The sequence below is a fragment of the Rhipicephalus microplus genome, chromosome 7 (genome assembly GCF_043290135.1).
Source record: "Rhipicephalus microplus isolate Deutch F79 chromosome 7, USDA_Rmic, whole genome shotgun sequence".
In the NCBI taxonomy this organism is placed as follows: Eukaryota; Metazoa; Arthropoda; class Arachnida; order Ixodida; family Ixodidae; genus Rhipicephalus; species Rhipicephalus microplus.
The window spans coordinates 122,190,205-122,216,355 of NC_134706.1; the positions used below are offsets into that span (position 1 = coordinate 122,190,205).

Genomic DNA, 26,151 nt, shown 5'->3' on the forward strand with positions numbered 1-26,151 from the left:
ACTTACACTGTTTGCACAGTTGCAATAAGTTCATATTGGTCATTACTTAAGTTAGCCAACTGCCTAGGTGGCCACGGTGGCATATTGTTTTTGCCTAAAAAATTTCGTGTTCTAATGATAATTTTCTTTTCAGTACATTAGTGTTCGTTCAGTTGTGCAATTAAAAATGGCCAACCTTCGCTGCAAGAACAGACAAGCCAAAAACAACATTCGAGCAACCAAGCATATCACTTTTAATGTGGATCGAGCCAATAAGCTTCTTCTGAAGTGTGCATAGAATGGAGGTGTAACGATTTCTCTGTGCACTCCTCTGAACTAACAAGAACATCTTAATGCCCTAGAAAAAAAAATACATCTTAAAAATGAAAAGATCAGCTATCTCTCTCTCTTCTGCTGGCCGGCCGGGGGCACAGGATGGTGATTGCAGGCCAGCAGACAGGTGCTACGTCTTGCAGATTTCGTCTGCCAATCGTTGCAAGACGGTCAGCAGAGCATTCCCCTGGAAGTGATTGGTGAAACGAGCTCAGTTAACAAGCACTGGATTAACTGTCACTACATTTAGTAAAATCTGAAAAAAGAACGCTGCACTACAAATAAGTTTAGCGGAAGAGAAATTGACAAACACCCATTAATTGTAGCATGAACCCCCAAGGAAATCCCTACTTCATTCTCAAACAAGTAGTGGTCAATTTGTCTTTCTTGAAAAGGCCCTGCAATACTTTTACAGCGTGGTCAGAAAATGCTGCCAATCAGCAGTCGAGTACATCCGAGCCAAACACCCGAGTACAAGCGAGCCAAACACTATAGCGCAGCATGCGGCCTGGAAATTACAATAGATTCTCAAACTCAGCTAGAAATCATTCCCTCTTCTCTTAACAAATGATGCCATGGACATAAAAAAATTACCGCATCATAGACACAAACTTACGGCCATTGGCTAATTTGAGCATTCTAGGCAGGCAGTCACTGCAACAGTGATGAAAGCGACATCTTGATTTTTGGAGCAGAAAAAATGCTAGCTTGGAGGAACTGTTGATCTTTCCGAAGCAGATGGCAAAATATTCCAACCGACTCCTGGAGTTTGTGGTGTACACGTATCCCGAAGGAGTACGGCCACCAGCGTGGGTCCGGTCTTAGCGAGCCGCAGGGCACGCGTTAACCGTCACCGTGGCGGGAAACACGATACTGCTCAAGTCGCAACACTTTATTGTGGCAACACCAAACGCAGTACAGCCCGTTGCAAAAAGGCGCGGCGGGAAAGCAAGTAGGCTTATCCACGCCACGGGCACAAAGTACTACACAGGGGTGCCACGAGCACGTCTCCGCGGTAAAGGTGATCCACGGAGACACCGGAACAAAGGGTCCGGTGGCTCGAGCGAGGGCAAAGGCGCTCGCGTTGGCTTCGAAGGGAGACGGGTCGGCGTAGCTAGGCCACGCACTAGGACACCGTACTGCCCTTCGGCCGTGAGTACGCAGCGGGGCAACAAAAGGTGAGCGTTCGCATCGGGCGCGAGGCGCCGTCAGCGAAGTCCGACGAGCCCCGAGCGACGGGACTCGACGGACGGAAAAGAATGCGTGGCTCACCGTTTGAAGTCCCGGACTGTACTCGCCGCTCCCGACGCAGCGCGCGAAAACCTCTCGGGGGTCCCCGCGCGCGGCGCCACAGCCAACATCCGCTACCGGGTGAGGGAGTTAAACGGCACTCCGCCCTTCCCAGCGCGGCTGACGGCAAAGGAGGACAGACATGTCGGGACATGAGAATGGCAGAAAAGGCGGGAAAGCCCGCGCAAAGGCAGCGGGCCAGCCTCAATTCCCACAAGTTGAAAGTGTCACCTAAGCTTTTTATAAATATGAATACTTGTCAAACATATTGCACATAAAATAATCACTTGAAATAGCACGAAACAAATAGTTAGGCAGATCGATGCTCACTGAAGATCAAAATGAGCTACCTATACTTGAAATTAAGATATTCATGCTAGATATCGTATAAAAGCGATAAAAGCTGACCACGAAATGAAAAAGTAGCCATTGCCGAAGTATCAGTCTATAATCGGTGCCAGTGCTGTATGCTACTTTTGTTTCACCAAAACAGCCAGCCTCCAAAATTTCAGAAGTAAAATAAGCTGAGCGTAATTACTCACACATTAGTCGTCACAGCAGCAGTTAGTAATCGTTATGATGCTGAACTAATTTCACAAAAATGTTCTGCTTGTCAGATATGTATATTTCCACACTGTTAGTACAGTTAAACCCCTTTATAAAAGGCATGCATCCCGGCAGCAGTTCTAGCCTCTTATACGAGATGTCTCTTATAAGCAGGGTACCACGTATGCATTTTTTTATCAACCTGTATTTTACTGTAGGCCCACTGGTGTCTCTTATACCCATTTGCCCCTTATATCAGCGTCTTTATAAAGGGGTTTAACTGTACAAATAGCTTTGTCAGTATGCTATTTATACTGTCAGTTGTTTTCTTCTAGGCTTGCTGGATGGTCAAGCAATTGAAGTTCACTGTTTTTGCTTTCCGAGGTCCATTTTGAAGCAGGCTTGGAGCAGTCACTGACAAGAAGCACTGTTTGAAGCAGCATATCCCTTTTGGAGCAGCACTTCTATCACTGCTGCAGCTGCCGCAGAAAGTTGGCAAGCGCAGGCGATAAAACAAAGCTGTGCGTTTGAAGAAAGTAAAAAAAAAGTGCTCCAGGTCACGACATTTCCATGACATACGATTTATCTCGTGCCGACCCTCTCTGCTTAGCCTCAAGGGTCTTTTTTCGGCATGCAATATAAATTTCCAACTACACTTGTACTAGACGGATTCTGACATTTTTTTCCAGCAGTTGATTCAGCACTCAACTTTTTCAGTGAAGCCATTCTATGGTTATGTTGAAAACTGTTGCAGGGCCCTTATAAAGAAGCTGTACGTGCACTCAGCACAATGAAATTACAGTAGTTATACAGCAGACTCTCGCTAGCCGAAAATTGAAGGAACTGGGGAAAATAGTTACGTTTAGCAAGAGTTCAGTTTACCGAGAGACGAACGGGGTACAGAATTCAAGCACAAAACAAAAATCAGGTTAAAAGGCAACTTATAAAGCTCAGAAGAGATTTTTGTTTACTGACAGTCTACTGTATTACTTCTTGCTGAAGTGAGCAACATAAGGAATAATTATACAGAGCTGATAATTTAGCAAAGCTATGAAATACCGTGATGCAAGTGATTTCAAGAAAATTACAGATTACTACTTCAATTACTTTTGACTAATTATTAGCATATGCACGTCTCTTGTGATAGAAAATATATCGACCAAGACAGGAGAGAAAAATAACAAAGAAAACTTAAAGTGCCAAACCTGAAGCATGCAAATGAGGCAGGCCTACATAAAGCCGCCTAGTATTCCAGCACCACACAATGACAAACACTTGATAAAGCAATTTCTATGTAACTTTATTTTCAAAATTATTATTACAATGCCATTACTTTCATTACTTTATAGTGCAACTGAATTACATTTAAGGGCATACCTTGCTTCGGATGCATATTTATTTTTAATAGATTTACATCAAACTTCCGCAGCTTCTATAATTTTATGTCCTAATTTTAAATATTGAACTATTTTTACAGAGCAACATAACAACATAAAACATTTTACTTATATTGTATAGAGAAGACTAATAAATTGTGAAAGCTATAAAGCAAATCAGCAAACCACAATAACCTTAAATGAAAAATGGATGTTGTAGGCACAGTTGAACAAATGTTATGGTATGTCGAACATTCCCAGCTTGAGTCCAGTTTGACCCACCTTGACGTTGTTCACCCCTGTAAATGTTGTTCAATGTGCCATAACGTTTGTTCAAATGGGTTTAGAGCATCCATTCTTGTTTTATTGCACACAGTATTAATTCCAGGCCATTGCAAAATGCTGATGCTTTCTCACACTCACAGTTACGAAATAAATCTTATTGCTACCAATACAAAAACCATTCAATAGTTTCAAAACTAGAAGATATATTAGAACAATATTTGCATGGTTGAAACCTGCGCATACAAATACATAACCTGTGAACGTTTCGCAAGAATACGCTCTAAAAGAAGAAACAGCTTTCTAAAGCAGGGTTGAACTGATTGCAGTAAAGTAGTTAGCAACGTAATTTAACTATCTTATTGGAGCAATTTTGCAGTTTCTGCCTGTATGCATTGCAAGAAAAATATTCCTCTTGGCTCTATTACCTGCCCCCTTCACAGAGTTGCACTTGACAAATCGGGCCTTTTGAGTAACTGAGAGTACCTGGTTCATTTTGTGGCTAAGGTCATGACTGTGGTACGTTTCGTATTTTTATGTAAGGGCACAAAGTGCCCCAAGAGTTAAAAAACCTAGTGTATAGTTGGTGACAAGCCTAATCGTTTACAAAAAAAACGAAGCATGAGTATGGCTCGAGGTGCATTCACTTATAAGCAACTATTCACAGCATCCATCCAGGATGAAGGGTCCAAAACTGTCATTCAAACAGAAAACATGCAGCGCGAATAAGTATATTTTCTATAAAACAAGTTGGGCTACTTGGTGCGTATTTTTTTATAAAACGACAGGGCGTGCAAACATGGTGTCCCGACTTTTTTTCTTGGATCTGTGTTTGCATGCACTGTCTTTGTAGAATGAATTTTCTAGTTCTGACCAAACGACACCAGTGCTTTGAGTTCCAAGGTTGAGGGCTCACCTGGGTCTCTACGGTGCGGCTGACCTTCTCGAGCGTCTCGTTGCCTGCCTCAACTGCCTTGAGGAGGCGCTCTTCAAAGGTGAGCTCTCGGCGGATGCGCTTCCGCGCGGCCGAGTTGAGGTGAGACGCGAGGGGGACAGGCATCGACTGCAGCGCTCCCGTCATACCGCCTTCCACGGGCTCGTACACCTCTGCGCAAGCAAAGTGACGGCTGCTCAAGTGTTCGCCCAGAAATTCCCCCTCCAGAGACGATGTGATGCATGGAATTTCCTAAAATTAATTAAATACAACTTTTGCACCGCAATCATTCAGCCACAATGCAAATGATGGGTAGTACACAAAATCGGCTAGTCTTCATGCTTGCCGGCTTAGAATGCGCTTGCGACTTCGTTTATTGCTGCGGTTTGGTTTTGTTTAGAAGAAAATGACAAACTGCTGTAAAATTTTTGAGCAGATTTGAATACGTGAGCCTATAAGGTTAAGGTGGTACAGTGCAAGTGTTGAGCATTTGCTGATTGTCGTCTCGTGAGACAGCACCTACAATCCACACGAAGCCAGATGAAACCGAAAGAACCAAGACTAGGCAAATTCCTCCACCATCCATCATTCCAATGCTGGCTGAAGCACCGTGTGTTGCAGCTCCCATAGCCACTAGCGCCAGCGTTCCCTCTAGTGTGTAGAAAACTCCACGATCTGATGGCCGTGTTAAACTTCACCTGTCTCGACCAGTGTCTCGCCATCTTCTGTGCTCTGGATGCTGGGGATAGAGTAGCGCTGCTGGAGGTACTGGACTCGCGGCTGCGGCGCGGGCATTAGCACGGACAGGGTGCCGTCGATGTCCTTCATCACCGTGTCCATGAGCTTAAAGTAAGGCCAGATGAGGCCCTCCGGGACAGGGTCACCGTCACGAGCTTTCTTTTCCTGCGATGGTGAATTATATTCATTATTTTTTTTTCTGTTTTCAATTTGTGGGCATCTTAGGGTGATAAACAACAGTTTTCTATGTGGTAATATAAAATGATCATAGTCATGAAATCTTTGATGCACTGGCACAACCATTTTTTGTGCATGAGTTCATCATACCACTGTTTATTTCGTACATACACAAAACTGCAACATTATCAGCCCACGATAGCGGCACCTCCGGTGAACACGTCCGGAGAACAGTCTACTTTAATCTTAACCTACACTAAGGACAGTGAAACAAGCCTACCGTAATTACTCGAATGTAACGCGCACCTTTTTTCCGGTTAAGCGAGTTCATAAATCGCATGCGCGTTAGAATCGAGTACGAAAAAAAAAATTACGGTCAATCTATTGCCATCGGCAAATCCAAAATGGCCGCCCCCTAAAGCGTCAACATGGCGCGTCGGCCATTTCCTATGTGTTTCCCATGTGCGGCACTTCGTACGTGTGCTGAGGAGTTCATCATCTAGTAGTGCATTATCATCGACGGCGTGGAAGGGCCGACTCCCAAAACTCGAGTGCACCACGATGCCGCTTTTAAAAGAAAAGTCATCGCGTGTGCAGAAGCGGACAAAAATCCGGCCGCATCTTGGTCGTTCGGAGTTCCCGAAACGTGCGTGCGGGACCGGCGGAAACAAAAGCAGAAGATTGTCGACAGCAAAGCTTCACGCAAAGGCTTCAGTGGACCACAGCAGGGTCGGTATCCGCAAATTGAAGAGCTGCTCGGCGAGTATGTGCTTGAGCAGCGAGCCGCACAGCAGCTTGTGACGACAGAACTGCTCCAAGCGCGGGCTATGCAATTAGTCTTAGAAAAAGGTCTAATACGGAGCCAGTTTATAGCGAGCAGGTGCTGGCTAACTAACTTTATGAAGAGGAAAGGCTTTTCCCTCCGAAGGGGGACATGCATATGCGAAACATTTTGCGGAGGAGTACGATGAAAAGCTTCAGTTTTCAGAGGTTCGTCCTAAACTTGCGGCGCAACAACGGCTACCTGCTTGGGCAAATCGGGAATGCCAATCAGACACCTCTTTACTTCGACATGCTTGGCACCACAACCGTCGAGAAGAAGGGGGTGAAGCAAGTTCGCGTGCTGACATCGGTCCACTGTAAAACTACAGTGACAGCAATGCTCTGTTACATGTCAAATGGGCACAAGCTTCGCCCGTACTTCATATTTAAATGAAAAACGCTCCCGGAAGGAGTCCGTTTTTTCGAGTGGTGTGATCGTGCGGGCCAGCGAGAAAAATGGGTGCGCGTTGCAATCGATGTCTTACGTTTTTTTATTTTTCGCAGTGGAAATCGGGTGCGCGTTACAATCGAGGGCGCGGTAGAATCGAGTAAATACGGTACTTTTAGATTTGTGGTTTACATATACTGATGGTAGGGGATAATTTTAGCATAGGCCAAAGCATCAATATGAATATATTTATTATTCTTTATTCCCTTAATGAGATCGCTACGGCACAGCTGATTACATCAATGAGTAGTGGCGATCGTCACAACTATTGCAGGCAAAAGTGGAGCAGGCATTTGATAGGGTAAATCTTGTGTTGGAAGAGAGCATAGCAATGCATCAAGGAAAGAATATTGTTGGCTTTTCTTTTGTGTGCTTTTCCACTAAACAATTAATGGGTGCAATTGCAACAAAAAAGAACAAACTGCAGAAATCGAAAACTCTGTAAAGATACTGCTTGTTCTTGAAGCTGTGGCCTCCAAGCGTAAAAAAAATGCACACACGAGGTTAGTCACCGCGTAACTTTTTCCTCTTGCCTGTGTACCCTGTTGGACAGACTTGTTCCGTAAAGACAGCCACAAAAGCTCTACAGACCACTCAAGTACATGACCAAGTTTCTTCGCAAAACTTCTGCAACATGTTTGCAACATCAGCGGCAAGTGACAACCCTGCATCCAAGGCACATCCACCCCTAGATCGATAGCCCGACTATGTTACCTCTGGGTGAAAACATTTTGCACTTCTTTATGCGACACGCTTTTTGAAAATGGTAGCTATGTGTTTCTGTTTTGAGAGCAGTCTATTGGCATAACCGTTATTTGTCACAATCCTCCTCACAGAGCGACATCTATGCAGCGGCACAACTTTCAAAATACACCACATAGCTTTGATTCTGAGATTAAAATAAAAGTGTAGCACCAAACAGACACCAAAGCAACAATTTGCTCTGCAGCAGTAGTAAATTTATACACCAGTACATGAAAAAAGACCCGTTTCCGGCATAGCGTTGCTGTCAATAACAGCTGGCGTGGACAGACAGTTTGGCACGCACTCTAGTGGTACATAAAGATTTGTGGTCAACTGTTTTCATTTCAACACACTGTTAATAGCTTCACCCTCACTCTAGAAATTTCTTTGAGAGTTTTTTGCTATGGTAATGGTGTGAGGATGCCTCCCATGTAGCTTTGCTCAAACATCTGATGCATTACTGCAGCAAGACATAGAATTGACCACGGCTGGTTAAGTGCTCTATGTGCCATGCCAGGGTTTATTAAAAGGGCCCAAAACAATGTTTGAGCATGGTCAGAAAACGCTGCTGATCGGTCGTAGAGGCTCCCGAGAACATGCGAGCCAAATATAGCACAGCACGCAGCCTGCAATTCACAACAAATTGTCGAAGTCAGCTAAAAATTGCTTTCTCTTCTTGCGAAAACTGGAGGAAGCTCAAAAATCCCTCGTAGAAGGCCATCTATCAGCTATTGGCCGATTTGAACATGGCACGTCCAGTCAGAGGAATCGCCACGGGAGGCCGTGACTTGTCCAGCCGTGCGAGCTGATCACACTGAAGTCCCGTGTTCAAAGAAACAAAAAAATATCTCAAGGTCAAAAGGCGCCCGTGACATATTTTCTTTGCCCATGCCATATCCCCCCTTGCTTAGCTTCCAGCGCTTATGTCGGGTCAAAAGAAAAGAGAACGCGGTTAGAGCGTGCGACGAATCTTAGTAACTCCACTTGTACTAGACATATTCTTTAAAATTTTTGGGGCATTGGATTTGTGAGGCAAGAAGATCTTTTAGCGAATCTCTCTATGATTACTTGAAAAAGTGTTTCAGGGCCCCTTTGAAGATTGATAAACTGCATTTCAAGAACTGTAATGCCACGTGTTTCGCTATCATAAGTGAGTGCATTATTAGTGGAGAAAATCAAGGTTGAAGTTTCACTTTTAAATTTTGCAAAGGTCATGGCTGTTTTTAAATGCTGTCAGTTCAAATATGTATTTTTTATATTTCTGCGATATTGGCTCGATTAAACTTTCTTAAACGTCAAATGCTAGCGCTACGGCACCCACAGATGACGATGCACTTCATTTTTATTGACTAGAAGCTACGCAGGACCCAATAGACACATTCAAAATTTATGACGTCACAGTGTTTGGTGCGGAAATCTCACAGTGGCGTCTCCACCAGCATCTTTTCACGCATTTTCTCGCTTACCAAGGGTTGCATCGCAGTAAGAGCGGTGATTTCAATATTGTCAACTTGTACATTAGTAATACACAAAAAATCATTCTCTAAATTTTTTTTTTATTTAGTGTCTTTTCAATAATCTGCCAGCTTGTCGCATGCTAGGCTTTGCCTTCCGCAGCTTAAATCGTTTACATAGAGCTTGACAGTATTATGAGAGATGCTTCACCAGTATTTATCACGATTGGTTTGCAGCTTTCTGCACAATTATTTGCCCGAGAATAAACAAGATGTTAACCTCCTCAGTCCCAAGAATGCACCAATAAAAAATGCTTTTGCAAAACTGTTATACTTGACTCCCTGCCCTTAAAAACAAATGCAAAAAAATTATGAATCCAAAAAACAGAACGGTTGTCTCAAAATGTGATGGTATCCATTCGCGTACCCTTGATCTTTTGAAGTCTCTAAGATAAAGTACAACAAAAATAGACGGAAATGACTCTCAACATGATCTACAAGGCGTCTACAGTTAAAGGAGTGTACTATAGACGTCATTCACGCTACAACTAATAAAGAAAGCTTTCTCTCATCACGAAGATGCAGCCGAGCGCTTGCGCTGTACTCAGTCATTTTCGCTAGCTCGTTTTGCGAATATGCCTAGACACACAGCGCCACTTCCAGGGCTTCGTGAAAGCAATTCATCCTTATTGCGCCAAGACAAACTTAGATACATGGATATCAAATTGTAATGATCTGTAGCCTTTTAAACTATGGTACCCAATTGGGTACCCAGGGAACGAGAAGGTTAAACAGGAAGCCTAGATTATATGTTGAAATCTCACTCAAACACATTTTGCACAATCATGGTGAAGTGTGCCAAGCACTAAATTCAAGACCTATCAGTGAGCCCGACCTTTCAGCTCCGTCTGCGCATTGAGAATCACAAGACCAGGTCTATGAAAAGCTTTTCACCAATGCAGTTGCTCAATCATGGCTCTCAGCCATTTAAAAATTCAAGGAAACGTTGTGAATGTCAACAGCCCCTCCCCCACAAAAACATATAGTACAGACAAAAGGAAAGAATTCACCGTATAAAATGGTTTGAGATATGCCGTGTGTAACAATGACCTCGTATTGCCTAGAGTGTGAAGGAAGCTAAAAAAAGAGATGCCAGCGCACTAAGTCCCCAAAGAACTACTCTTGCAGTGCTCAAGCTTATGATAAAGGTAATCCTGGTTGTATCCAGGATCGATGATTCCAAGTGAAAAATACACAAATATAAATGATGTCGTTACTACATAATTCCTTTACAATGTCATCACTTTTATTTGTCTTCAGTGTCTTTGGAACACCAGGACCACACACAAGCCCCATTGAAAATGACCTTTCTTTTTTACGTGCAGCTGAAACAAACATGTTTGGCCATCATAAACTCCATTTGCAACACCCACTGACAAGTTGCAACGGCCTTAACTGGTCTTTGTTTCTACTGCTTAATACACAGTTCTATTGACGCTTCTTGAAAGCGCGATATTGCGCAAAAAAAAAAAAAAAAGCCTACGCTTCAATGACATCTTGCATTACAGCAAGTTAGGTCCCTATGCTGCAACACTGAAGTGTAACCTTTCAGTTACGACACTCGACGGGCGTTCCATCGCAAGAATGGAGTTGTCATCGTCTGACATCGCAATAGGGCGAGATTACTTCGTTTATTGCGTTCGGTGCAATGTAACCTCCACGTCAGTGTGCACATAAAAAAGTAGCGTAAATCTGGAAAGGGGAAACGACTGTAGACCCTACTTACAACCTCGGCTTTTTCAATGCGGTACTTGGCCATCAGGTTGTTCCATTTCTTGCGCGCCTGGTCGGCCGTCACGACGCCTCCGAGGCCGATTTCATCCAGGATTTGCCTGCGTGGCAAGTACGGTTCATCGTAAAGCACGCAGATATCCCGGCGAATCAAACTGCGTCACGCTGCTACAAAGATAGCAAAGCCACGTACTGGTACAACGCCTTGGTGGTGTTCCGCTTGCCATTGAAGAAGCGCCGCTTCTCGTGCCGAAGTAGGATGAACTGCTCTGTGACGGCGGGCGACCCTGTAGAGAAAATGCGCACATACGCAACAACATCGCAAGTTCGGTTTAGAATGTCTGTATCGAATCAGATTTCGAGCGCTCACATCAGCAGCCGTCCAAGCCACTACCCGACTCAAAAAGTTCGCGAGCCACCAGCGAGGCGCCTGTGAAGGTGGTAGCGCATAGCTTAAAATGGTGGCGGGCGGGAGCCAAGGCCTTGCAAATGGCGCCAAACGGTCGAGCAAGGACTCGGGCTCGGAGTGGCCCGCCACTCACATTTTCTCTGTAGTGTGCTTTCGGTCGGGTCGTCGGCGAAACGTATCTCGTACACGGTGGGCACCTCGACTTCGCCGTCGTGCGCGACCAACGCCTGGCTTGAGTAGTCTTCAGATACGGATTGGGCTATGATTTCCGCCATGATGGCCAACTTTCCGTTCGGATTGCGCTCTTTGGCTCGGATCAGATTGGATAGGCTTAGACCGACTGCGGACGCGTGCACGCGCGCGGAGCCCCATGGGAAGCGTGACGTCACCGTAGTGTTTTTCATAATGAGCGATTACTGTAACCGTGATTGCAGTGTCCACATAGACCCATCGTGAGCGCGCTACAAAACACAACACGTAGGAAGAGACAGACGAGGTCAGGCGCAATAACCGACTTGGGAAACATAAAAAAAACCTTAATAATGAGGAGAGGAGTCACCTTGTTGACCACTGCTTGACTTGCCCGCATTGTGAAGCACAGTTTTTCTGCGCAAAATTCCTAGACAAAAGTAGAGATAAAACGGCTGGCAAAACACTAGAAGCTTTTTTCAATAAAAAATAAGGTGACGAGTGCGTAAGTGAAACTTTGATTGCGCTGTGCTATGCTGATTTCAAATTTTCATCTCGTCTGGTTTAAATTTTCTTGGTTGTTGGGGTGGTGCCCCTACTCAGGGTGTTGGCTTTAAAGGGGTGAATCTTCCAGACTTGTCGTTGTCGTTTGTGTCTGTTGTTTCTTCCTGTGATTTGTGCCTTGCACTGGTCTGGTTTCTATGTCAAAGCAGGTACTCGTCAACTCAACTCTCTCGAAGTTGCAGCAAACTGGTAGGTGTTCTGTGGTTGCAGTGGACGGAAATTGGGGCACCACTCACGCATACACTCATTCGTTCATCGTAATGGTTACATTAGCGTGCGTATTTTTGCAACAACTGTTATCACAAGAAAAGCGAAAATTGGAGTGCGCACATTTATTTCATTTTTCGGGGCTTTCTTGACCGCTGACATGAGTTCGCGTGGGTAGTTGATGCAGCGAGACGATTGTAGTGTTTTCATGATAAATTTAAGGTAAGCATGGTTGTAACGTTAAGTGAACACGCTTATTGCAATGATGTCACATAAAATAAGTATAATAAGAAGGAAAAAAAAACATTCCCCAGGTGAGGCTCGAACTCACAACCCCGGCATAACTCACAAGTACTGTCTTATAAGTACCGTGCGCTAACCAATTGCGCCACTGGGGAGATGCCAGAGCGCCGTCTAAGAGCCTTTATCAACTTGAAACCCATATTTCTAGAATCAATGTGTGGTCATTTTTTTATGCGACAGTTTGCTCTTTTTCCCAACACCAATGTACCGGCTCGGTTCTACAACCCGTGTTTCGGAATTTCCAAGAACATAGTACTAAACACATCCTCGTTGGACTTTCTTTACCGAGCCATTTCTTGAAAGATCTTTGACGCGCGACGTTTGCTCGAGCTTTGGCTCGAGTAAAATACGTGTGTACCTGGCGCCCAGCCCTCAGTAAATTGCAGCGAAGCGCATTTTTACACGCGGTCATTAGTCTTGAGTTTCCTTGCTGGAGATTTTTGTCGACTTAGACAATGGAAATTCCTTGCTGGAGATGTTTGTCGACTTAGACAATGGAAATAAGTAAGTTTCGCAGAATCCAAGCTTATATGCGACATCGATGTCTGTTGACGATTGGCCGCGTGAATTGCAGCGTTGGGATTACGTACATTACTGTGGGCATGCAAATTAGCTGAAGGCGGGCCTTTAATGCTGAGAAACTAACGTGCTTCTTATCTAGTCACAGGTCGGGCTACCTTTCGACCGATTCCAGTTTTAGCTATCAGATTTCTCAATCGTGGTTGGTCAAAAGAGCCCAAATCCTGAGTAGCGCGCACTCTCGATCGCGATTGAGCCTCAATGATGATCGAATTCCTCGACCAAGATAAGCGCTCTCTTGCATAAGTACACCAATCGCGATCAAAAATACTGTGACCTTACGTCACACTAACATGCGCGACTGCCATGATATGTGAATGGTGTGTATTGCGAGACGTCAGACTCTGCCCAGGCGGCGTAGCGAAAAACGCCGCTACCAGCGCCCCCATCGACGCGCTGGCCATAAATGGGTAGCGCAAAGAGAGCCATCCGCATGCGAACGTGCATAGGCCGGGTCCTCTTTCGTTGGTCTTGAGGCACGGTTTCCTGAATATCAAGGGCTTGGCAAGCTCATTCCTTCAATCCAACCTCACTTCAGAAAAGTAGGAAGCTCACAGAACGAACTGTGGGTATAATCCCAAGTAACCACGGATATCCATTGGCTGTCCATTCTGAATACAAATGTCCGGCGGTACGGATATCCAACACGGAAGCCAGTGGACATACTGTGAAAATCCATGACCAGTCTGGTTGTTCTCTGGATGTCCGACAGGACATTCAGGTTTTGAATGTTGACTGGCTGTTCATATCGGGACATGTAAAGGATATGTGCACTTGCTCATCAATATTGTAAAAATAGAATGTAGTGAAAATAGATAGACATCTGCTGAATCCCAGGTGACAATCTTGTAAAATTTCATTAAAAACGCTGCTATAAAATTCATTCAAATTTCGGCGCATGCATGTGATCCCTGGATGCAAAATGAGGCAAAACAATCTGGTTGATACAGTATATGTGCATTGTATGTCATAGGAAAGATTGTATTTAGTGTTATTATTATCACATGTGAACTAACGAAATTGCGGATTGAGCACGTCATAGCACTGCCATGTAGGCAAACTTGCATGCGCCTGCCTCGACACTTTTCAACAAGTGGTGCACCGCAGTTGCTCAGATTCCTCGAACGTACATGTCATGCTAGCCGTGCCCCTCTGGATGTGTTGGGAGAAAGCGGGCGCTATTTGCCTAATGTGCCGAAACCTGCTTGACCAGCGGTACGCTCTGAGGAAGAAAGCATGGGAAAGGAGGGCGTTCATGTCGCGTCGCAAGTATGTATGCTTAGCCGGTCTCCTAGCAACAGAAGGCAGATTTTTTTTCAAGTGCACCTGTGTGGACATCAACAGCAACATGTGAAGTTACAAAGGATGACTTTTCTTCAAGAAACACCGAAACACGGCACGAGCCCCCCACTGTTTTCGGCAGAGATTACCACAGCAAGCTGCAGCAACCCCGCTCACTCGCACGGCACAGATAAGGCCACGTGTTACATATCTATCTTTACGTTGCATATCAGACATATATCTGTTCTTAGCATGCGTTAATTATTGTCCATCACTTGCATAAGCCCTGCTAATACGTGGCATGCTTCAAGCTCTTCATTTACCTGTACACCTTCTGTAGAAGCATGTGCTACACCCATTAGTTTTTCTCCTGTGCTTGTCTGTGTGTAAGTATTGCGGTTACTAGAATAACATTGCCATAAACGTGCACGCATTGGGTTTGTTACTGATAACTTAATTTAATAAACCCGTAAAAAAGCGATTGCTTCCGTCTAAGAAGTCGTCGCACTTGAACGCGGAAGGGCATTGAACACCGAAATCTGGTAAGACTGTGTACACACTTTCACAATCGCAGCTGCGGACTGTTAGTTAGTTGTATGCTTCTTAGCCTTGATATATGTTGATATTAAAGGTTCGATTGTTCTTGAAAGCCTGCTTTTGTTTTGTTTTTAGAGCTCATTTGCAGCAGAAAAGCTCACACGGAAAAAAGGTGGGCCTCCGAGTAGGCTGTGTGGGTATGTTGTTTACATGAAAGGTTTTGCTGGAATATGCATTAGCTATATACACACTAACGTTATATATATATATATATATATATATATATATATATATATATATATATCCTTTGAAGAGCCTGTCAATGTCCATGTTGACTGTCCTGAAGGGATGTCGAGCGAATGTACAAATTTATTACTTTTGTACATGTGATGTATGTCCGTCAGATGTACAGTGTAAATTCGTGGACATTTGATGGATGTCCAGAATACCCTAAATGTACATCCCATTGTATGCGTACTGCATATCCATCGTTACTTGGGATGCGAAAGATGTCAGTTATTTCGTCGTACTGCAAGTGGCAAAAGTGCAAGTGAGCATTACATGCCAGCGAGTGCGAGGCAAGCGCTCCGATGTGCATTCTGTAACACCTAAATGTGTTAAACTTGGGCATACACATGATGCCAAAGCGATGAAGTGCATACATGTGCAACCTAGTCATAATTGGTACGAAGCTCGCTTTATCCAGCACGAGTAGCCCTAGCTGGCGATTTCCGCCTTTTTTTATTTGCAGTTGCACTCTTCATCGATCTCTCCCTTGCTGTGCGTTGTACTGTTTTATTATGCATGCTGTAATGTTCTCTTGACGGTTGTCATCCACTTGTGTATACTGCTAATGGGAATACATGCATGTCCAATTTCTCCCTGAACAACGAAAGGCAAAACCTAGGACTCAAGATAGCTCTGGCAATTGTGGAGACGAACGGCAAGAAACACCCTATTGTGGTCGCGATCATTTAGCGGTTTACTTGTATGACATACGTGTTCAGATTACCTAGTTAATGCCGGAACTTAGAGCCTTCAAAGCCATATGTGCATATTGCCGTGTGGTGGCGAGAACTTCAAATTATCGGTGGTCGCAGCGTGTGCGATGTTTATCATGCGCATCACCTGCATTGTCAACTGCTGCACGGCGCCCACCGCTGTCACAGGCTATGTTAGGCTTCATAATCAAGGTAACCACGATTCTCGGTCAAGGCAACTAAAACAATATCAAGAGACAAATTATCACACTTTCTCATGCGAACGGCTGTAAAGGACGTGAATAATTCGCTTACCCAACAGGTTCGCAACGGCCCGTATCCAGTGCTCTCGCCATTCTGCTTCACAAAAGCTGCGGAAATTAGTATAACTGTGGTCTTTTAGGTCCGTGACAATTCACAACGCAACAGTAGCATCAACTGGTGTATTTTTTCGTGGAGTGCGGAGCTGTTGTCTCTGCTCTTGTTTTCGCCGTCATTCTAGCGAGTGAACCAGCAAGCACTTCACGCGGTTCGGTGACGCATCCGACTAGGGGAGAGAAATTCATAGCTCTTTTTCTAAGTTCTCAATGAGCAAATACACCTATCATTTAGCTCAATCGTTGTTTTCATTGCTGTAGTTGCCCCTGGTTGCGCAGCAAAATGTGCAAGGGAGTCAGGCTTTGCACTACTCAAAACTGTGTCGACAGGTGGCGCTGCGTGTACGCAAAACTCCAGTCCGTCAGACTGCATGCATAGGTGAGAAAAAGGTTTCGAGATCTATTGCACATTTCTGATTGACAGTTTACATGTACTGCACTTAATTGCAATAATGTCCACGTGACTGCAGCATTTGTAATGCCTGCGCTATTATCACAAGCTATATTGCTTCGAGCATTTCACATATGGCACTTTACATTGTTGACTCATGAAAACATAACAGAGCATACAGAATGCACAATTTGCAGTATTTTGCACAGTCAATTCATTTACTACATATGTTGCCATTTTTGTGGGAGGTTGAGGTAAACTATGACAACAGTCAGTTACTCAGGTCAAAACACATGAACACAACGGCACTGTAAACACTTCAGCTGAGAAGCTGTGACAGCTGGTCATGCACATGGTTCAACGCGAACTGCAGTAAAAATATTAGCTAGTGATCGAAAATATATGCACTTAATAATTATTTAACGAGTGTAATTTCATAGCTCTGTTGCCAAACACTTCACTGATAATTGCAAAATATTGTGTATAGGAACGCCAGTGATACTAGCCACTGATGCACTACAAAAGTAATTCAGGTCAATGCCTGGCTACATATGCAACCCCTGTTCAAGAATAGCACAGTAACTTTTTTCATAAAGTCAAAGGCAGGGCTTTTATGTGGACGAAAATTTGAAGAAGTAAAACGTCAAGTGTAATCTGCAAAACAAGCAGAGGTGATCCCATCGACCATAAAACTGCAATGCTGTGAGGCTTCCGGGGCTTCAGCATGGCATCATTGTTTAGCTAAATCTTCTTCCAATCAAGCACGCTGGGAATCCTATGAAATTGCTAAACAAATATGTCTATTTATGTGCACTAAATAAAGCTAAAAAGTATTACTTAGCCCAGCCACAAATTAGAGAATGCTGAAGCAATGTGGGACCCACACAAGAAAAGCCTCACCTTTTCTCTAGAGGTAATTCAAAATAAATCAGTTCGATTCATTGGTTCCAACTATAACCACACTACCAGAATGTCCTCAATGAAAGCTAACCTACGTCTTTCATCACTAGCATCACTTAAAAAAATAGCTCGCCTAAGTCTGCTTCATAAGATATACCATCATCCATCTCTTCGAAATTACTTCATTTCGCAGCCGCATTACTTATCGCACCGCATCGACTGTCACTTCAAAATTAGAATTCAAACGGGAAATACCAACACTTTCAGTCATTCTTTTTTCCCCAGAACATCTCGGCAATGGAACCACCTTCCCAATGATATAGTCACCATCATTGATAACAAACTTTTTCGCAAAGGTGTAGGTGACACTGCTTAACTTGAAAAAAGTAACATTTTTCTATTGTTTTTGCTGTCCAGTTATTAGCAAGAAATTAGCTAGCACTGTATAACGGAATAATGTTCTTTACTTCTTTTTTCATGTTAGTACTAGCTAAGCTTTTCCTAACTACTCTGTAGGTACTGCTACTACTCATCTGTTGTCTTATTGCACTACTGTATTATTTTCTTGTTGTATATTAATACCCAATCATAGTACAATTCCCCGTTTACCACTTTCTTCTGTAATGCCCTAGAGCCTTGAGGGCACAATAAATAGATGAAATAAATAAATTATGTCATAGGTGCCATGTGTCGCATGAGCACTTTACAAGCATGCAGATCGGTAATTAACAAACAGTTGAGGGAAGTCTGACCTTGACATAGTAAACAGGGATAAAACGAATATTCACACATACGTGTAGTTCCCAACATCCTGCAGTGTAACGGAAGAATGTTTTCATGCCAAATTAGCACTCATTACAACTGCTCTCGGCTGCGCACCTTCTATTTAAAAACATTGCACAGTTCTTAGAGTAATCAACAAGTGAAGCAGTGAAAAAAAAAGTTGAACCTTTATTCTTCAAGCCCCAGTTCCCGCAGCACCTTTTTCATGCGCAGCTATGCAACTAGGGCCTAAATAAGTGAGGCCATCCACTACAAGCATGCTCCTAGAGCATAACAACCTGCTCCCCTATTTAACATCCCTCGCCGCTAAACAACAGCGCAAACAGGCGTACACAAAAAGCAAATTGAAATAAAAGTCCGTGTAAGCACTGTTCCTCAGCTTATGCCGGTCAATGGTATTCTTCCTCTGCATCAAGGTTCTCGGCTCCAGGAAACACCGTGATGCTACATCTCTGGGGCACTACATGTCCTTGTAGGTCAGAAGTTCTTCAAGTTCGGCAGCGGTCGTGACGGGCTTGGCGCACTGGAAGCCCCGGCAGACGTATGCAGTGGCTTTGCCGTCGACGCAAGTGTAGTCATCGAAATTCATCAGCCGCTTGCGCAGCGGGTTCTCGGGGTCCTGGTCGGCCAGAATGACGGTCATGAAGGGCAAGAAGTGTCGCCGCAGGCACGACAACAGTTCCTTGGTGCCGGGATCGTCCCGGCGCCCGGCAATCACCACCTGCCAGAACGAATCAAATGTGGTGCAGTTACGATAACGCGTAACCATGCGGCTATGCGTGACCATGCGCGAATTCTACATAGCATAACCATGCATTTGACAGATACATCTGGAATTAGCGTACATGTTTAGTTAAACCTCAGCAAAATTAGTGTGCTCCAATAAATAGAAGTCAGTAAAATGGCTAATGTGGCTCGTTATTATACCCAAACTTTCTTACATTTAAATATGGCCTTTCATGCAAAAGCATCGTCACCGATTGATTCATTTTTACTTGGAAAGCGCCACAAGAATGCTCAAGTAGTACATCAGCATAAAGAGAACTCGGCAATTTCAAAAACGAGTTTACAAAAACTATTGGCAAGTCCCACACATCCCCTGGCCCCATCAGACGTTTCAATTGATTGCCCTGGCGTTCCTTTCTGTGGTAGCAGTGAGAATTTGTTCCGCTGAAATCATGGATTAACGCGCTTCACTATACTGAGGTGAGAAAATACAGTAGATCGTTGATATATTCTCGCTTAAATGATTTTCCGGCTCCTACAATTGCAATCACGAAATCCAAAAATAACCCAATTGGAATCGTACGTGTTTCCAGATAAAATAGAGTTTCCGTGCTTCTTTTGGAAACGTATTAATGTGGTTCTACTTACAGTGTGTTAGTGGACATGAAGGTGTAAAATATAGTTGAGCTGAGCACGCTGTCGTCAGGTGCGTGAAATTCAAACCTCAGTGAAATGCAGTGCAAACAGCTTCGGCTAGTGCATGGTTTCCACCATGTGAACAGTTGTGAACCTTGTTGCGATCAAGTTTTTCCAACCCGAAAATAACAGTTTTGCTACATCAGATAATTGGTTATAATTGTATACATTTCACTATATTTCAATGATGTGACTCTGCATAATTTACTTTTTTTTTATAACTAATAATTTGTAACAATAATGCTCGGCAAGCTTACTCACCTCCTGATGCTCCGCCTGTAGTCGCATGAGGCCGCACACCATTTCGGGCAGTGCGAGGGGCACCAGAATCATGCGCTGGCCGTACACGGTGGCCAGCTTCTCGGCACGCTGGCGGAGCTCATCGCGCTGCAGGAGCATCGACAGCCGCATCAGGTTGTTCAGGGACACCGAGTTGGGGCTTGGCTCCGCCCCGTCCTGGTCTGCACACCAGAGAATTCATTTTACCGGGCCAAGTGGTTGAGGTTTGTGTGACATATAAGCACAGTCTAATGTTATCCGGGCACTCTACGACTTAAAGCCATAGCTGTGCTGTACTTCAAATGGTTGTAAGAAATAACGGTGTGCATTAACAGCAGAGCTGTTAAAGTTGGCATAAAGTGTAATCCATGGAATGGAAAAGCCATTTTAGTGGATATGTGCCAAAGAAATTGGGCTAGCCCTACTACAGAGAACGAGTATTTATGAGAACCATATGAATGCATTGCTGGTGAGAAGGGGAGGTAAGGGTGAGGAGAGAATGAGGGTTAATGTATAGAAGCCTAGTATAACATAGACATGTGTGGTATGACCAGGGGTCGGAAAGCTACCGTAATTACTCGAATCTAACGCGCACCTTTTTTCCGGTCACGGGAGTTCATAAATCGCATGTGCATTAAAATCAAGTGGGAAAAAAAAATGAATACGGTCATTCTATTGCCATCGCTATTTCCAAAATGGCCGCCCCCTATGTGCTTCGGCATGGCGCGTCGGCCATTTCTGCCTATGTGTTTCCCATGTGCGGCACTTCATACGTGTGCTGAGAAGTTCGTCATCTTGTAGTTCATAAGCATCGACGGCATGGAAGGGCAGACTCCAAAAACTCGACGAGTGCATCACGACGCCACTTTTAAAAGAAAAGTCACCGCGTGTGCTGAAACAGACGGAAATCGGACCGCATCGCGGTCGTTCGGAGTTTGCGAAACGTGTGTGTGGGACTGGCGGAAACAAAAGCAGAATATCGTCGACAGCAGAGATTCACGCAAAGGCTTCAGTGGGCCACAGCAGGGTCGGTTTCCGCAAATGGAAGAGCTGCTCGCCGAGTATGTGCTTGAGCAGCGAGCGGCACAGCGGCTTGTGTCGACAGAACTGCTCTAAGTGCGGGCTATGCAGCTAGCTTTAGAAAAAGGGCTAACGCGGAGCCAGTTCAAAGCGAGCAGGTGCTGGCTAACTAACTTTATGAAGAGCAAAGGCTTTTCCTTCTGAAATCGAACGGGCATGGGCCAAAACGTGCCGGAGGAGTACGAAGAAAAGCTTCACAGTTTTCAGAGGTTCGTCCTAAACTTGCGGCACAACAACGGCTACCTGCTTGGGCAAATCGGGAATGCCGATCAGACGTCTCTTTACTTCGACATGCCTGTCACCACAACCGTCGAGAAGAAGGGGGCGAAGCAAGTTCGCGTGCTGACATCAGGCCACGGTAAAACAAGAGTGACGGCAATGCTCCGTTGCATGTCAGATAGGCACATGCTTCCCCCGTACCTCATATTTAAATGGAAGACGCTCCAGAAAGGAGTCGCTATTTCGAGTGGTGTGATCGTGCGGGCCAACGAGAAAAATGGGTGCTCGTTGCAATCAATGTCTTACTTTTTTTTTTCGCCGTGAAAACCGAGTGCGCGTTACAATCGAGGGCGCGGTAGAATCGAGTAAATACGGTAAGTGATAGTAATGATAAGGAAAAAATACTGATACTAGTAAAATAAAATAATTGATTATGTTTAGTATCTCAAAACCATGATATAATAATAAGAGATGCAGTAGTGGAGCGCTCCGGAAATCTCGGCCACCTGGGGTTCTTTAACGTGCACCCATATCTGAGTACATGAACCTCAAGTATTTTCACCTCTATCGAAAAAGACTGCCACGCCTGCATGGAACGCGTAGCACAGTCGCAGCGAAAGCTTCAAGCGAGGCCTTTATAGAGCCGTTTTTTAAACACTCGTTGGGTCACTGCTACAAGCACAGTTGCAGGGTATTGATTACACTATAAATCAACATAATTTTTGTGTAGAAGGGGGGCATTCTTCTTATTCTTCACCTCTGCACATGAAACACATCTGTTGGAGAGAATCAGCCAAGTAGAAAGGCATTCACTATGCCATTCTTCGTCATTTTTCAAAGAAGCGTGGTACTCACTACACACTTGCAAACAATTTTGTGCAATTTTTTTTTATACTGTGACTGAAAAACAATTATGCCTGAGGCTTTTGTAATGAGTTGGAGCATTCGACGACCCACTCGTTATGCAATTCAGATTGTGTGATGTCTGGTTGTTCCTGTAATGTCCTAATGCCTTTTATTACTTATACTAACGAGATTCCTTCCCCGACATAAAGCCTGCCTGTATTCAGTTAGCAACAGAGTTTCTAACACCGTCATGGCTTCACCGCATATTGGGCTGGCACATGAGGGACCCGGGTTCGAATCCCAATTGTGTCCTTGGTGTTTTTTATCTACTTTTTTTTTCTTTTTTTCTTTGTGCAATAGTTGTTACTGAAACTGGCAGTGGAAAACTATGGTGCCAAAAACGACCCATGCGATGTTATACATAATAGCTTTTGCTGTAAAAAAAACTTGTGGTGCAGTGTAGATGTAAATGGCCCGCCCACCACAAATCAGTTCTGTAGAAACCTCGAATGCGGTGGAAGGGTTAAAGAAACGAAATTGACGACTACAATGCTGTAGCGCGAAGGCTCAAGAATATCGATACGAATTTCTCAGAAAGAAAGCTTTATAATAGCCAGAAAATTCCTCCGCCATCTTGCGAAGTACCACAGAACTGGTTGGCAGTAGTATTCTGTGTCCATGTACTTTGAGTTGTCTATCGATTTGCTCTCGCAATGCCAATTGCTAGCTTCCTGGTTAGCTCAACAGGTAGAGAGACCGCCTGGGAAAGGTGTTTGTCTCAAGTGTCAATCCTGTATTAAGATTAGGTTTCCAGCTGCTAAGAAGCTTACTTTTTAGAAAATCCATAGATGTTTGTGGCTTGGCGCTACAAGCGTGTGATTGTCATATTTCCTTTCTTAAATAGTTTTTTCAGTCCATGATCACAAGTGCACTTAGTGATGTAATGCCTCTCTCAAAAGCGGTACAGGCTCATCGCATCATGAAGATGCTATACCAGCCTTCTAAAAAGCATGACTGCGGTGACAAATGATATGCACAAAACACCCTTCCGCAGCCGGCATTACGCACCATCTTTAAGACGCAGCATGACCGTGGGGTCTTCGCCGTTGCTGAGGAAGTACCCGTTGTCCTTTTTGTCCCAGAAGAGGTGGTCCTGCTTGTCCTGCAGCTCCTCAGCCCAAATCAGGCAGGACACATCAAAGGATGCTTCGTACACATCCAGCAGCGCTTCAATCAGGAAGGCATAGTCCTCCAACATTCCCTCTATGGGCTGCGGCCTGCGGAGAGAAGTTCAAGGGTTCTACAAAATCCAAAACTGCCACGATTATCCCGGATCTCTGCACACAAATTAGAAACGTAATTAAACTTGAGAAAGGCGAAAAAAAGGCTATGTTTATTTTTATTTAGTACAACCAGCGTACATCTCCACTGTTTCTTCTAGAAGCTGCAGATTTTTCAAATCTTGAATCAAGCTGTCACAGAACTAGACTGATGATTTTATACTCCCTATATATAATAAATGACTCAACATGAACAAATGTGCACACATTTTACAACGTATCGAGTGCTCCGTGCCCTTGTACCAATTGCAATATGTTAAAATGTGTTCACGCAGGACTAGCTTATTTCGGGGTTCATACTTTCTGTCTACAGTTTCCGAGGCTTCTGAACGGAATGCGCAAACTGCAAGCATTGCCCAACTGCCAAATGGTCTCATCCTTTCTCTGCACGGTAGCACGTCTCAACATGTCCACATAATTCCTTCGTGTTGCTGCTTTTACCCATAAAAACCTTACATTTTTGTCATTTCTCATGCAGTATCATCACATTACCGAGTGTCCAGTTGTTCGCTTACACTTGTTCGAGATCTCCCCTCCTGGTAATAAAGGCTGACAACATTTGTAAGTCAATAAAAGTCTTACAACGAACACAAGAATGAGAAACAGATGGCTTGATTTATAATATTAATTCACCCTACTATAGAATATTACTCCAAAGGCCATTTCCTCCTAATGAAGTACAGGAAACCAGAAAGGATTCAAGTATCCTAGACGGCGACGCTTATCGAAGTTGGTGCCCCAGCATGTCTTGACATTTTGACATATGACCTTTGCCATGAAAAATGAGCCATGTTGTGTTCTAAATCAGCCAAAGAGGGAAGTTAACAAGTATCAAGGGCTACCTGGCCTTCAACTGCACAAGAACAAGAACTTGAAATTCAAGATGGTCACCATGCTGTTCCATTGCCAGGGGTCTTTGCTGAAAAAGTGCATATTTTAGCTTCATGTTAACTCAGAGCACTATATAGGAAGTAAGCTGGTCTTACAGAAGCAGTTTCTGAGTCGGCATCACGAGAAAAAATTCCGATAAATAATTTTGTCATGGATTTGTAGTGATGCAGTCATGTGGGAAGCACAGACTATCATCGCACAAAAATGTAATTGAGCTGAAACCTAGACTCCAAAATTGATTTCCATTGAAAAGAAAAACTGCACAGCATGTGTGAAGCTTGTTACAATTACTTACTAGGCTTGTGCGACTATTCGAGGGCTTCAAATATTCGAATGAATATTACAGTATTCATATTCACTTTGTTTCGAATTCAAAGGATAGAAAATTTCCAAATATTCGAAATAAACGAAGAAATGTTATATAACATACTGCATGCAATCCCTTGTAAAGGTGGTTTCACTGCAGTACAGGAGTGCAAATAAAAAAAACACCAATTCAGGGGAAATTTGCATGGCCGCAAAGCCCCACTTTCAATGATTATATCTTACTCGCACATCAATTTATGGTTTTTGTAAGTTTCAAAGCTTGTTCTACTGGCTTATATGTTCTCAGTAGAGTAAATTTTAAAACGTGACATATTTTGCAGGTTATCACATGCATCCTACCGAAAGTCAATCCTGCTACTATTTTTGAAGATGTTTCCACTTTCTAAGAAGCAAAAAAAAGGCATTAGCACAGGCCTTGTTTTAATTTAAAAAGATATTATGCAGATTAGTCGCATAATGACAAATATGCCCATTTTTCCCGATAATATGAAATATATACCAATTAAACTAAATTCAAAATTATTCAACCAAAATCACTATTCACTTCGAACCTAAAATTCACTATTTGCACGAGTCTATTACTCACGACAGCAATGCCTACTGCTGTGCATGCCATGTTATAACAACGTCATAAAGTCATGTCTGCTGCTGCTGCTGCACCTATACTTCTAGGCATTAAATGCTTTGAAGGGGCTGTATGAGTTACAACACTTTCTCACTGTGGTCAAAAAAACATTGCTGATCAGTTATTGAGGCTCCTGAGGACATGCGAGCCGAACATGCACAGCACGTGGCCCGGAATTTACAATGAATTCTCAAAATCATCTCGGAATCATTCTCTCTTCTCTCGACGTATGATGCAATATACTCAAACTACCATGCCATATATGCACCCAAATTCACGGCCATTGGCTGATTAGAGCATCATTGTCTGCATAGTTACAGCGGCCACTGTGAGAGGCCGCCATGTACTCAGGTGCACGATATCACACCAAAGGAAAGTCGCGGGTTCAAAGAAAAAAACACAAAAAAGTGCTTATGGTCATGACGTCCATGTGACGCTACTTCTTTGCCCCTTGCCATCCCTCCCTCCATCGCTTTTAGCGCCTTTGTCAGGACGAGAGAAGAGAGAAAGCAATTACAGCACACAAAAAATCACTAACTTTGCCCGTACTGGACTAATAGGAAGAAGTTTTTGCAAAAAAAATTCGTTTTGAAAATATTCATCAGCAAATAAACTCTCTTCAATTGAGAAAAGTCTTGCAGGGTTCCTTTAAACTCTACTACTGTTCTTTGCAGAGAAATTCATGATGCAGTTCTTTTCTTTCCTTCG

General features: G+C 43.8%; 2 protein-coding genes and 1 non-coding gene across 5 annotated transcripts in view; all 3 read right to left on the bottom strand.

Annotated features, from left to right (window-relative positions):
* Positions 1–209: 209 nt before the first annotated feature.
* On the bottom strand, positions 210–11,659 carry LOC119179542 (uncharacterized). Its single transcript, XM_037430644.2, has 6 exons — positions 11,457–11,659; positions 11,108–11,201; positions 10,910–11,015; positions 5,439–5,643; positions 4,723–4,913; positions 210–499 (listed from the first exon to the last, which is right to left on the bottom strand). The coding sequence occupies exons 1-6, from the start codon at positions 11,596–11,598 to the stop codon at positions 443–445; spliced, it is 795 nt and encodes a 264-aa protein (XP_037286541.1). The 5' UTR covers positions 11,599–11,659; the 3' UTR covers positions 210–442.
* A 930-nt stretch (positions 11,660–12,589) lies between these two features.
* TRNAI-UAU (transfer RNA isoleucine (anticodon UAU)) lies at positions 12,590–12,681 on the bottom strand. Its single transcript is given in 2 exon segments — positions 12,590–12,625; positions 12,644–12,681. It is a non-coding gene; the product is annotated as a tRNA-Ile (tRNA).
* Positions 12,682–18,562: 5,881 nt separating this feature from the next.
* Positions 18,563–26,151, bottom strand: part of LOC119179548 (spermatogenesis-associated protein 20) — a 43,287-nt gene continuing 35,698 nt past the window's right edge. For all 3 annotated transcript variants that reach the window (XM_075869617.1, XM_037430649.2, XM_075869619.1), the window contains 3 exons: positions 23,329–23,537; positions 20,098–20,297; positions 18,563–19,135 (listed from right to left, as the gene is read on the bottom strand). In XM_075869617.1, coding sequence (XP_075725732.1) covers positions 18,875–19,135; positions 20,098–20,297; positions 23,329–23,537 — 670 coding nt within the window. In that variant the 3' untranslated portion in view covers positions 18,563–18,874. The remainder of the gene's footprint in view (positions 19,136–20,097; positions 20,298–23,328; positions 23,538–26,151) is intronic.

Excerpts from the sequence above, each read along its gene's own strand:
- LOC119179542 (XM_037430644.2), bottom strand. The coding sequence starts at position 11,598 with ATGGCGGAAATCATAGCCCAATCCGTATCTGAAGACTACTCAAGCCAG. Across the intron at positions 11,016-11,107 it reads ACCACCAAGGCGTTGTACCA|GCAAATCCTGGATGAAATCG; the intron begins GTACGTGGCTTT and ends CTTGCCACGCAG. Across the intron at positions 5,644-10,909 it reads GCATTGAAAAAGCCGAGGTT|GAAAAGAAAGCTCGTGACGG; the intron begins GTAAGTAGGGTC and ends TCACCATCGCAG.